The 11,389-nt window shown below is 42.6% G+C and overlaps 1 protein-coding gene across 1 annotated transcript; it reads right to left on the minus strand.

The window, feature by feature from the left end:
• Positions 1–108: 108 nt before the first annotated feature.
• ermp1 (endoplasmic reticulum metallopeptidase 1) lies at positions 109–10,135 on the minus strand. Its single transcript, XM_026298223.1, has 15 exons — positions 9,775–10,135; positions 8,035–8,339; positions 6,894–7,021; positions 6,645–6,750; positions 6,344–6,490; positions 6,092–6,184; positions 4,744–4,956; positions 4,393–4,613; positions 3,927–4,101; positions 3,511–3,701; positions 3,210–3,362; positions 2,899–3,101; positions 2,693–2,808; positions 2,357–2,520; positions 109–2,119 (listed from the first exon to the last, which is right to left on the minus strand). The coding sequence occupies exons 1-15, from the start codon at positions 10,038–10,040 to the stop codon at positions 1,943–1,945; spliced, it is 2,658 nt and encodes an 885-aa protein (XP_026154008.1). The 5' UTR covers positions 10,041–10,135; the 3' UTR covers positions 109–1,942.
• Between the last annotated feature and the right edge of the window lie 1,254 nt (positions 10,136–11,389).

Here is an 11,389-nt window from a genome sequence, read left to right on the forward strand (position 1 = left end):
TTCAACAAAAGGCATTAAGACATTTTAACATGTATACGAGTAGGTTTTAGTTAAACCATTAATTTTTTTAAGCTGATAGGGACATTTGTGTGATTTTTTTTTTTTTTCTTTTTTTTTCTCATAACTGCGTCCACAAGTGTGTTTACACTAACAACATAAACACAGTGTACAGTGCTTGGTCAGCAGCTCAGTCCAAACAGTTATTTTAACACTAATTTCTGTTACAAAGCAACAGAAACAAATTAAACATTCAGATTTCCGACACAACTTGAAATGGTCAGTAACTGTGGCTGCTTTTGAAGAACTGTTATGTTGAGGTCAGAAATCTGAACAACGCTTTAGTCTTCTGTTCTTTGCTTTTCTTCACTCTTAATAAAAATTGAACCCACAATTCATGTGCATAAAAATGTTGGACAGTGCAGAACCTGATGGCTTTTAACTCACTGACACAATTGTGACCACAACGGAAATGTTTCATGACCTCGGTGTCATCTTACTCGACTGAAGCAAAACAGACAACATGGATCATAACACAAAGCTATGACCTTTGCTCAGTCAATCTTTTGACTGAAAGTCAAGTTTTTACAAACTCAATCCACTCTGATTACAGATGGAGAGACTCAAAATGTCCGGACACCCAAGAAGCAGCTACTTTATATGACTTCATCAGTGTATAGGACTGAAGACAGAGAACGGACTCGCTCTGCTTTTTTTGATAGCACAGCTGCCCATAGACGAGCGTGATGATGCCTTATAACCCATCAAAATAATCTCTCTATAATGAATTTACCCCAGTTATCTACATCTTTCCAACAATAACATTGAAACGTGCCTTTACAAGAGAATTAATAACTGCTATCTTGGTGCTGGACACTGATTTGATCAGTATGGAGGTAGTGGTGATACTGACTATAACATGGCATCAATTACGTATTGTAAAAGAGGCCCACGTAAGAAGGACCATAATGACTGATTTACTGTGATACCTGGCTACGACAATAAAGATGCAACTCCACATGAAATGAGAATCAAACATTAGCAGCACACCACAGAAATGAGTGGTCCACAGTTAACACTAAGCTGCCTTCAGCCTTAAGCCCAAAGCTTAATTTTAACCTACATATCCGCAACAACTACGAATAGAAAGAAATTAAACGAACAGTTAAGAGTGAATGTGGAGTTGCATTGCTGGTGTCCCATCCAGTCACCCTGAACCACAAATCCTTGTTTCCTTGTGCGTTCTGATCTCAGAGAGTCCCATCCTTAAACGCAAAACACTAAGACCTCAGAAAAGACTTAATATTACACATTGCACAAAATCTTCAGGATATGTATGCCTGTTTAAAAGACACCTTAACATATTAATGTTAGCAAGTTTCATTTAACAGGCACCTTTTTCTGCATCTGCATGCCAGATTCTCTAGACAGTTAAAGGCGAGAGGTGGCGTGCCTTATAGAAACACATGGGTAAAATGTGTCTCACTGAAGAATGACACAGAAATAAAATTTTAAACAAACTACTTGCATATAATAAAACAAGTCACAAAAAGTTGACTTTAAAAGTGTCAGTTTCCAGTTAAAATGGGAAAAGACGCCAAACAAAAAACAGGCCTTCCCAAACAGATCCATCAGTATTTTACTAAACCTTGAATGCAGATAGTGGTAGTGGTGTTATTTCTTGCAGAGGAGTGAGTAATGCAAGTACACAACAGGATGAAAAGAAAAATAACCTAGCTCAGGATTGAGCACGCGGCTTGTGGTAGCCAGTGCATCAGCTCATCTCCTTACCTCCTGCGTGGTTAGCTGCTAAGCTTACTGACGCAGTGATGGGGTCTCTCAGGCAGGCAAGGAGGGAGTGTTTGTGCATGTTTGTGTCCAAGGGAAAAGGCGAGCATCTGTCCGTCTCAGGGCCTCAGACAGGCCTCTGTGATGTGTGCAGTCCTCAGTATCGGTACATGTCATAGGTACTGACCCAAAATGAAGGAAAAACCCAGGTGGGGAGCCTGTGGAGGATTTCCTCCAGCTGAGCAGTTCTCTGGTCTGGCCCAAAGAAATAGTGGGAAGCGATGGCCACTGAGATCATTCCCTCAGGGCCTGATGGGTCTGGGTCCCTGGGAGGCTGTAAGGAACAGTTCAACATTTCAGGAAGCAGGAAGACATCTGCCTACAGGTAAAGCTTACCAATTAACATGCACTTATTTCCCCAAATGTCCAATTATTTCTTTAAATTCATAAGTAATCTATAATGTACTATCATAATTTTTAATGAAAAGTAAAAAGCGTCACATTGAGACACATCAGTCCTGTTGACAGGATTACCTCCACTCCCCAAAGCAGAATGGTTGTTTGTTTGTACCTGTATTTCAAACCAGAACGTCCACGTGGGGGCGTCGATGCCGTGGGAGTAGAAGACAAAATATTCTCCGCTCAGGTCAAACTGAGGCGTCCCATTACCCAAGGACCAGGTGGAGAGGCTGGCCCCGCGGTGAGGCATCAGATACAGAGACATGTGGCTGGGCCCTGTTCAGGACAGGACATAGGTACAAGACCGACCACTTATTCCCAGGACATCTTATTACCATGGACACATCTGCTTCGCACATAAGATGCTTAAATCGTTTAGCTCAAGTCAAACTATAACGTCAAAAATCTATGCCAAATATCTATGGTGGTTGATTAAAATGCTCCAGACCTTTTGCGCTGAAGGTCATCTTGATCGTGCCCCAGCTGGTCTCCTCTTTGGACAGTAAGGTGAACTCCACCGGAGAACTGGGAGATACTTCTGGAGCAGGAAGATACCAGTTCTTCCTGAAAATATAATACTTGAGGTGAGGGACAATACAAACTATGGAAAGTCAAAACATGAACATAAATAAAAAACAAGGCAGTGTTACTAACTTGCTGAGGAACTTCACTGGCAGGAACCAGGGATAACCACAGAAGGGTCGGTCCTCCCGGCAGCGGGTGCGAATGCTGTCGTTGATCTCGGGGATACTGGGTGTGATGTGTTGTATCCCTGTGTAGTCAAAACCATTGATCCAAAGACCTGAGTCCTGGCTCTCTACTTGGCCCTGGAGATTGTGGAAGGTCCTTGTTGTTTGCTGGGAAAGGGAGAGGGAGAGGGAGGAAGGGGGGGAGGGTTGTTAACTATTTACAATGTCAGAACCAAAGTAGGCACAAATTTGTGTGTTTGTGTTGTGATGCTGAACCTGCAGAAAGACTCGTTTAGGCCGTGGACTGTGTGGATTGCCTGAGTAAGGAAAGAACAGGCCACAGGACATCAACAGGAACATGACGATAAAGACTGAGCCCAGCCCAGCCAGGATCCACTTGGTGCTCCGTACCAAGTAGATGAAATGTAGCTGAGACGGACAAGAATGACCTAAATGTTACTAGACAACAACATTAACTGCAATCTGATTGAAAGTACAGTGCAAGAAGTATATCTGAAAATTTTGCAATCAATTAATTTTGCTGTTCACTGCTGCACATAATGTGGAGTATACTCACAAAAAAGGAGGAGAGGAAGACGGTTGCCAGGGTGACCAGAGTGGCCATCACCACCTCAGGGGGTATCTCTGTGCCGCTGCGACCCAGGATGGGTGTGAAAATCTCAAACACGACCCAGATGAGGAACATTAAGTGCACATACGGCAAGGACAGGCCCAACAGGTAGAGCACAGTGTATTTCACTGATGCTCCTGGAAAAACATAAGAGAGCTAAAGTGACTGAACAGACAGGGGAAAGGTTTCTGTTGCTATTCAGAAGTACAGCACATGTATTTTTCATCGATCTGTTCTCTCACACTCTGCATTGGTGATGAACTTTCAAACTTACTTTGCCATTGAAGCCTTAATTAATTATGATCTTCAGCTTTAAGGAATCAATAGAAAATCATCTAATATATTTTCTCCCCAGTGTTTACCTCTGTGTTTAAATTCCTTCGCTAGCAGTAGTCTGGTGACCAAGGGGAAGGCCACCATCAGCATGGGCACGTAGGCTGAGCACAGGCCCTGCTGGGTCAGCCACACCAGGCTGCAACACCATAAAAGCAAGCTCACGTCGAAGTAGAGATCACCCAGCTCCACCAGACGGACCCCCTGTGTAGGAAAACACCAACCAGGTCAACATACAATACAACAGTGCCAACCACTAAGCCACCGTGTTGCCCCAATGGTGTTTCAGTTTATTACATATGCTATTTTTAATCCATCCTTGATTTCCAATAAAACTTGGAAGTGTCAAGCATTCATAATACCTGAAATACATTTCATTTTGCTTTTCTGATCTGTCTATGTTTAGAGGGCACTTCATCACCTAACCTCAACTATGCTTGTTCACGATCAGTTCTTTAAAGCTAAGAGTTAAAAGAAAAGTTATACCACACTCACCCCGTAGTAAAGATTCTTGGCGAGTGTGTGGATGAGGATCATCTTGCCGGTGGCTGCAGCCCCATACAGGCAGATAGAGGTGTAGAAGTGGCTGTACCAGAACATGGAGCGGCCCAGCAGAGTGACGAGCAGCGCTATGATCAGCACTGACAGGAGGGTGACGAACCAGCTCAGTACCGCTACACCTGTGGCACAGGCCAGGTCTCGAACATAGCGTCTACCTGATGGAGACATGGAGAAGTGACCAGTAAATGACCAGCTCCTCCAACTCCTCTACAGAGAAAAATAATTAAGCATATCCAGTATAGGAATTGACATGACATACATCCACCACACAAAATGGTGACTTACCCCCATTACCAGGCATTGAGGCTTTCTTGGCCAGGTAGATGAAGGTGGCTGCGGCTACCATGTAGTTGAGGATGGTGCCAACACGAGCTGGGTAAGCCACCACAACCACCCCTAACAGGTCAAAAAATACCATGTTGCCATGACGATACTCTGAGGAATCGGCCAACTTCTCTGACATTATCAGATACTTCAGGACCGCCAGGATGTTGTCGCCTAAAAAACAGGAGGTGATCTATCAAACAACAAACTCTTTTTACAATATAAAATCAGTGATGAAGATGTATGGAAAACAACTTAGACCAAAAATCAGACTTGCTCTAATAAACAGCATCAGGAAAATGAAAGAGGAACAGTATGCTGGTGTATGTGTGTCTTAGAGAAATTCTCATACTTCTGCAACAGAGGATATGCCATGAAATAGACAACAGTCCAAAGGAAGTCACTGTACGGGTTTTCTTTTTCTTGATTTTCTTCTGTACTGTCTCAGTGTCTGTATGTCTGTGTAGTTAACAGCATGCTCACATAGAAATATGCAGGGGAGACAAAGCTGCATTGTTCTTCTGCCTGTTAGGTTCACTGAATAACTGAGTGTAGAGCATCTACTTGTTCATGTAGGGATCCCTGCTTGTGTTTAACTATGACAGAGCCAAAATGGTCATAATGTTAATTATAAAAAAAAACTGATTGCAATCATTTATTTACAGTGACATTCAAAACACACTTATATTGTCATGATCTTTTTCATCTATATAATTTTATTTATATCTTTCTCATCTGCTGTCCCTGTGCTGTATCAGCCCTCCACCTTACATAACTGCCTCCATGTTCACAAACTAAAAATAGCTTCTGCCTCATCTAAAACCTCACTTTCTCCCTCTAATGATTCATGCCTTTCACGGTGAGTTGCTGCACACAGAAGAAGAGGAGGAAGATGTCCAGTAGCTGCTGAGTGAGAGAGGAAAGATGCCAGCTGTCTCAGGATTTTAGTGCTGACTGATTGAATTCTCTGCTAAGTAAAGCAAAATTATTCAGCATCACACAGGCAAGACATAAATGAGGGCAAGTGCAAGAGTAAAGGTCTGAGGCTGGTTTGTATGTGCGCAGTTCTTGGTTCCCAGCAGAGTGCTGATGAGTCAAAGTGGGGAATAAAACACAAATGCACAGCACGTGTTTACGTATGTGACCAAAAACTGGTGTCTGCAGCTGTTTCCACCACAGCAGTCTTCTGCTGCAGTGACCTTTTTCCTCCTTGACAAACAGGCACACCCAGCAGCTAACAACCGCTGCATCTAATTGGAACAACATAGCACCTTCTTCAGTGTGGATGTACGAGTGATGATTCACATACCGGCTCTCTGTATTGAGTCTGTCAGGATCCTGTCAGCAGTGTCGTACTTGGTATGGTAGATAAAACCATTTTCAATAAAAGCCAGATCAATGCCTGTAAATGAAAACACACACAAAGATAAAAACTAATAGAAGTTTGCAGAAAAAGACACAATAAAAGCATCAATGTTCTAACAGCTTACTGTTTTGGACTTTGGCACAGAAAGACTTGGTACTGTGTCAACATCTATAGTCCACTACATTGCTGCATTACCTGGGATGTTGCCAAAGTCTCTGTAAATGCGGAAGTCAGTGTCAGAGGGAATGATGCCGCTCTGAAAGACTTCCTGGCCAACCACAGAGGCAAAGGGGTGTTTGGCTGCATGGACGTAGGCCTGGACCAGCCACGGGTTCTCTGGACCTTTAATAGAGAACACAATTAAAAGCTACTGGTCAGATATATAGGACTGTGTTTTTTTAACATCTCCTCTCTGCTGCACTCCTGGTTTTTGTGTAAAATAAAAACTGAAAGCAGATTGTGTGTGTGCGCTTTTCAAACATAGATTGTGCAGTACCTGTCTGGAAAACAACTTCTTTTCCCCCAACACCAGCAGCCTCCAAGTTAATGAAGGCTCGCACCTGCTTGGCCCAGGGATGCTGGGTAATGAAACCATGACTAGCCTGATGGAGAAAAAGACACAAAGGAAAAAAAAAAGTGAGAATGTAATACAGAAAATAACAAGATCAAAAATGGAGATGCTGGTGTGAGTCATCTAATCCAGCATCCAAAGTGTAAAATACGTGTCCTTATCAGTTCATCTTACCTGCAAGATATTTTCTTCAGCTCCATTAAAGAGGAAGATAACTCCATAGTGAAAAGGAGTGGACTGGTTGGCCAAAGAATGGAGGACCTCCAGCATCACTGCACAGCTCACTGCATCGTCACTGGCTCCTATGACAATACAGGCGATTTGTGCCTTTCACATTTACTAAAAAAAAAAAAAAGCCCTGGCCAGACATTTATGCACAGAGACACGCAAACCCATTTGTCCTGACCCAGTGCCTCTTTGTGAGAGAAAAATCTAGATAATAATATTGATAAGCTTGAAGTACTCCAGGATAAGACAAATTCACACACACAATGAATGAGGGCAGGAGGCTCCTTGTGCACAGACGTGAAGAATGTGACAACTTGGCTCCCACTGCCTGTTTGATGGTGAGTGCACATAACAAAGGAGTAACAGCAAGAAGAAAAGTGTGTGTGAGCAGAGCATGTGATGCAAAAACAGAAGACCAAAAAAAAAAAAAAAAAATCACAATCACATGTTCTGGCTTTCTGGATTGAAAGTTCTCATAAATTGGGGGTGGAGCCTGTTCACTGTCTAATGCGCCTGTTGTCACTTAAGTCAGCAACATAATAATCCTTGACCTCTAAAACCTCTGGGAATTCAGAATGGGCAAGTCCAAAGAAGAGTCTGAATACTTGAGCTGTGCACATAACAGCTTTAAACAGGAATGTTACAGAAATGACCAGTTGTGCTGTGCTGACTGTGCTTATCTACACATCAACTCAAACTACACGGACAAAAATATGCACTTTTTAACTAGTTTTCTCTCCGTTATTCTTACACGAAGAAATATAGAGAATTCTAACATCCAGCTGGTGGCAGAGGACATGAAAATGTATGTGTATCTTCCTGGTCCACACCTCTTGGATCAGTTTCCTTTAGTGGGTGTAGATGTGTGTGTGTGTGTTTATGTTTAAGAGAACTGGGAAAACATGTCTTTCCAACAGGCTCAAGGGTGTGGTTCTTGTTTCTACATGCAGGCAGTGTGCTACACTTGTTTACCTGCAGTATAAACCTCTAGAATTACACAGCTCACCAAGTTCCAATGTGTTGTTTGATAATTCACAAAAAAAAAACAAAAACAAACAAAAAAAAAAAACGCTGAATGTTTTTATACCTGGACTGTTGGCCACTGTGTCAAAGTGGCAGTTGGCGAGCATGAGGTGCTGTGTGCCCCCTTTAGGCTCAAGCCTGACAGCGACGTTGGTGACACGGTCATAGAAACTTGTAAAGCCACCAAGAAAGTCGATGGAGAAAGAGCCAGTGGGGTGCTGCACGTCCACTGTCAGCTGATGGGGGCCTGCTGCGGCCTCGAGCCGGATGTTCTCAATCTGCTCCAACAGGTAGCCCACTGTCAGGACTTCATTCTCCTTGCTGCCCACTGGCCGAGGGCCGACGCTGGTGATCTTCTCCAAGTGCCGTCTAGATTGTTGAGCAAAGAGTGAAATGAGAGAATGTTGCGTTGTTGAAACCAAACCTACACATTCAAACACTAAACATAACTATTAAGACAACAGATCATCACGTGTGCATGCCTGGTTTCAGTCTGTGTCTTTCTTTGTAAAACCACCTTCAGATTCCAAAACCTAAACTAGATTCAATGCATTTCCTGAAAACACGAGTGCCCTTGCCAACATGGTTGCAGATACACACACAGTCTGTGTGGATTTCTGTATCTACGTGAAACAACTCTTCTACTGGGGCAGTCGTGGCCTAATGGCTAGAGAGTTGGACTTGCGTGTTCGAGTGGAGTGAATAGCCAGCGCTCTCTCCACCCTCAATACCACGACTGAGGTGAGACCCTTGAGCAAGGCACCGAACCCCCAACTGCTCCCGGGGCACCGCAGCATTGGCTGCCCACTGCTCCGGTGTGTGCACCTTGGATGGTTTTAATGCAGAGCACAAATTCCGAGTATGGGTCACCATACTTGGCCACAAGTCACTTTCACTTTCAGTTTACTAAATATTACAGGTGCACCATAAAGGACAGTGCATTGGTGAGAGCTGAAGGTCTGGCTGAGGAAACTGGCAAGGTATTTGTGTATTTATGTAAATCCTTTACCAGAAATACTTTGGAATACAAAGACCATATATACATGAATTTATACCATCAGCTAGAACTGAAATATTTAGACAGCATGTAGTTTTTATCTACTGAAAATGTGTCAAATGGCACCAGAGGTGTCCTCTAACGTCCTTTCACTCAGTATGTTTTGACATGGCACCTTTTTAAAGTTGTATTGTAATTCAAATCTGGATTTGTGGGGCACGGACTGGTGAAAGCCATGATTGTGACCAAAGAAGCTCAGAGCACTAATCACTTCAACTGCAGCCTTTACGGAGCAACTAGACAAATTAATGGCAAATCCAAATGCCCAGCATTTCTAAAAGCTAAAGCTCAGCCTTACTGACAGTCTCTCCTTCATTATTTATGTTGGAGCTTATTTACATGAACAGGCCAGTTACCTCTAACTGACTGGAGTTTATTTGTGCTTGTGCTGTAAAATTCTAACGCATCATTCAAGACACTTTGAATTGCAAATGGTGGAGAAATGTTCTACAAACAGACCTGACATGTTGTCTGCAGTAACTTGTGAGTCTCTTACTAGTTTGGTTTATAGATTCATGCCATAATATTCTCGTTTATGTATCTCAGGTCGTTTTAACATTTCAGTCCTGAGTCATACTCTTCTAAGCGTAACACACCGCGTACACACCTGTGTCCTGCAGGTGACCTGTGAAGGTGGAGGGGAGGGGACACCCGGTAGTGGTTTCTAGGCGGAGCAGATGCCAAACTAGAGGAAAGGTTAGCCGGTCAGGACCCTAACCCAACAGACCATCCGCGCAGTCAACTCACCTGGCTCTCACCGCGTTAAACTCGCCGGTAGACTTTCCGATGATGAGCTGCTGTAACGACAAGTGAACAAGCCCCCACAGCGCCAAAATAAACACAGACACCAGGGAAGCCGCCAGCCCTTCCCGCAGCAAGTACAGCCTCACATCGGGCTTCCTCTTCGGGTCACTGCTGCAGCCGTTGTTCCCGCACCGGATCCGGGAACCGTCGTTACTTTGCGGTCCATATCTCTGTGGCTTTATTCTCCTGATGCTGCTGTCGCTCTCCATGTCTTAAGGAAGCGCTGCAGCTACATCAGCTACATCAGCTACATCAGCTACAAGCACAGCTCTCAAGAGGCGTCACGTTTTTTTCTCCACACAGGATGACCGACGGATCCCGCTGAGGGACAAACTTCAAGGAAAGCGCGAACTTCCAGGAGTGAAGTAGAAATACAATTGTGCTCATACATTTACATAACCCCAGAACAAAATTAAATAAATAAATATGTACTTTTTATTATTGCTATTATTATTATTACTACTATTACTAGTGTTGTGGTTGTTTCTGTTGTGGTTGTTTCTGTTGTGGTTGTTGCTGCTGCTGTTGTTTTTTTTGTCGTCGTTTAGGAAAACATAACTGGACATGCATATGTTTCTGCCTTTTAAAATTTATAATGAATCCTGCAAATACTAGCTACTTATTAAGACAAGTTCTGCTTGATCATTTATACCTTTTTTTAAAAAAGTATTTCTCATTCAAATTTTGTCGAATGTATGTGGACACTGTGCATTTAAACACATAAATCACTCCCAAAGTTATTCTTGGTAGAATAATTTTGATTTTTGACTATTTGAGAAGGCAAATGAGAAAAAGTAGAGAGCACGATAAACCTTCATATGAGTCCGTTGTTAAATTGTTATTAAATATCGTTTGTTTCACACAACTTCTTCCCCTTGAGAACATCATTATCACTGCTTGCAGTTGTGAATACCTGTGATTGGACAGGACTGGCATGTACTGCAGCTTGTCGCCACCTTGTGGACTGTGAGAGCAATGCAGTCGTCGCTTTTTATCAACTTATTGACTTATTACCTACAGTATGTTTAAAGCTCATACCTGGAGATTCTCAGAATTGCTTTTATTTTCTTCAGCACTAAATTGATCATTTTGGTTACACCCATATTAATTGAGATACATATGTTACAGTTACCTGGACTGGTGTCAGCTTTGAATTGGCAACAAAAGGGATCAGACTTAAAAACTAAACTCGAAGCATATGATACATATGATAATGAAAAGGGAAGGTTTTAATCTGACATACGTGATGACATACATGGCACTTTAACTGGGCTTGATAAGGAAAGTAAGTACTAGTAAGTAACACTGCATAAAACTCAATTTAAACCTATTTAACATAATCCCTTCTCTAAACCTAGCCAGGTCTAAGAGCATAGATTCCTTGAATGACTTTAAATCCATTTTACTGTTATTAATGTTGAATGCTGGCGCAGAAGATGGAGAACAGTCCTACAGTTTTATTTAGTGTTGCCAAAGTCAAAAGTCCTCTACTTCATAGAATTTTGTTGACATTGTGTTTAGCAAAGCATTCATGTTTTTGTGCTTGTTTGCAACATTC

Source organism: Mastacembelus armatus, chromosome 12, assembly GCF_900324485.2.
Source record: "Mastacembelus armatus chromosome 12, fMasArm1.2, whole genome shotgun sequence".
Classification (NCBI taxonomy): Eukaryota; Metazoa; Chordata; class Actinopteri; order Synbranchiformes; family Mastacembelidae; genus Mastacembelus; species Mastacembelus armatus.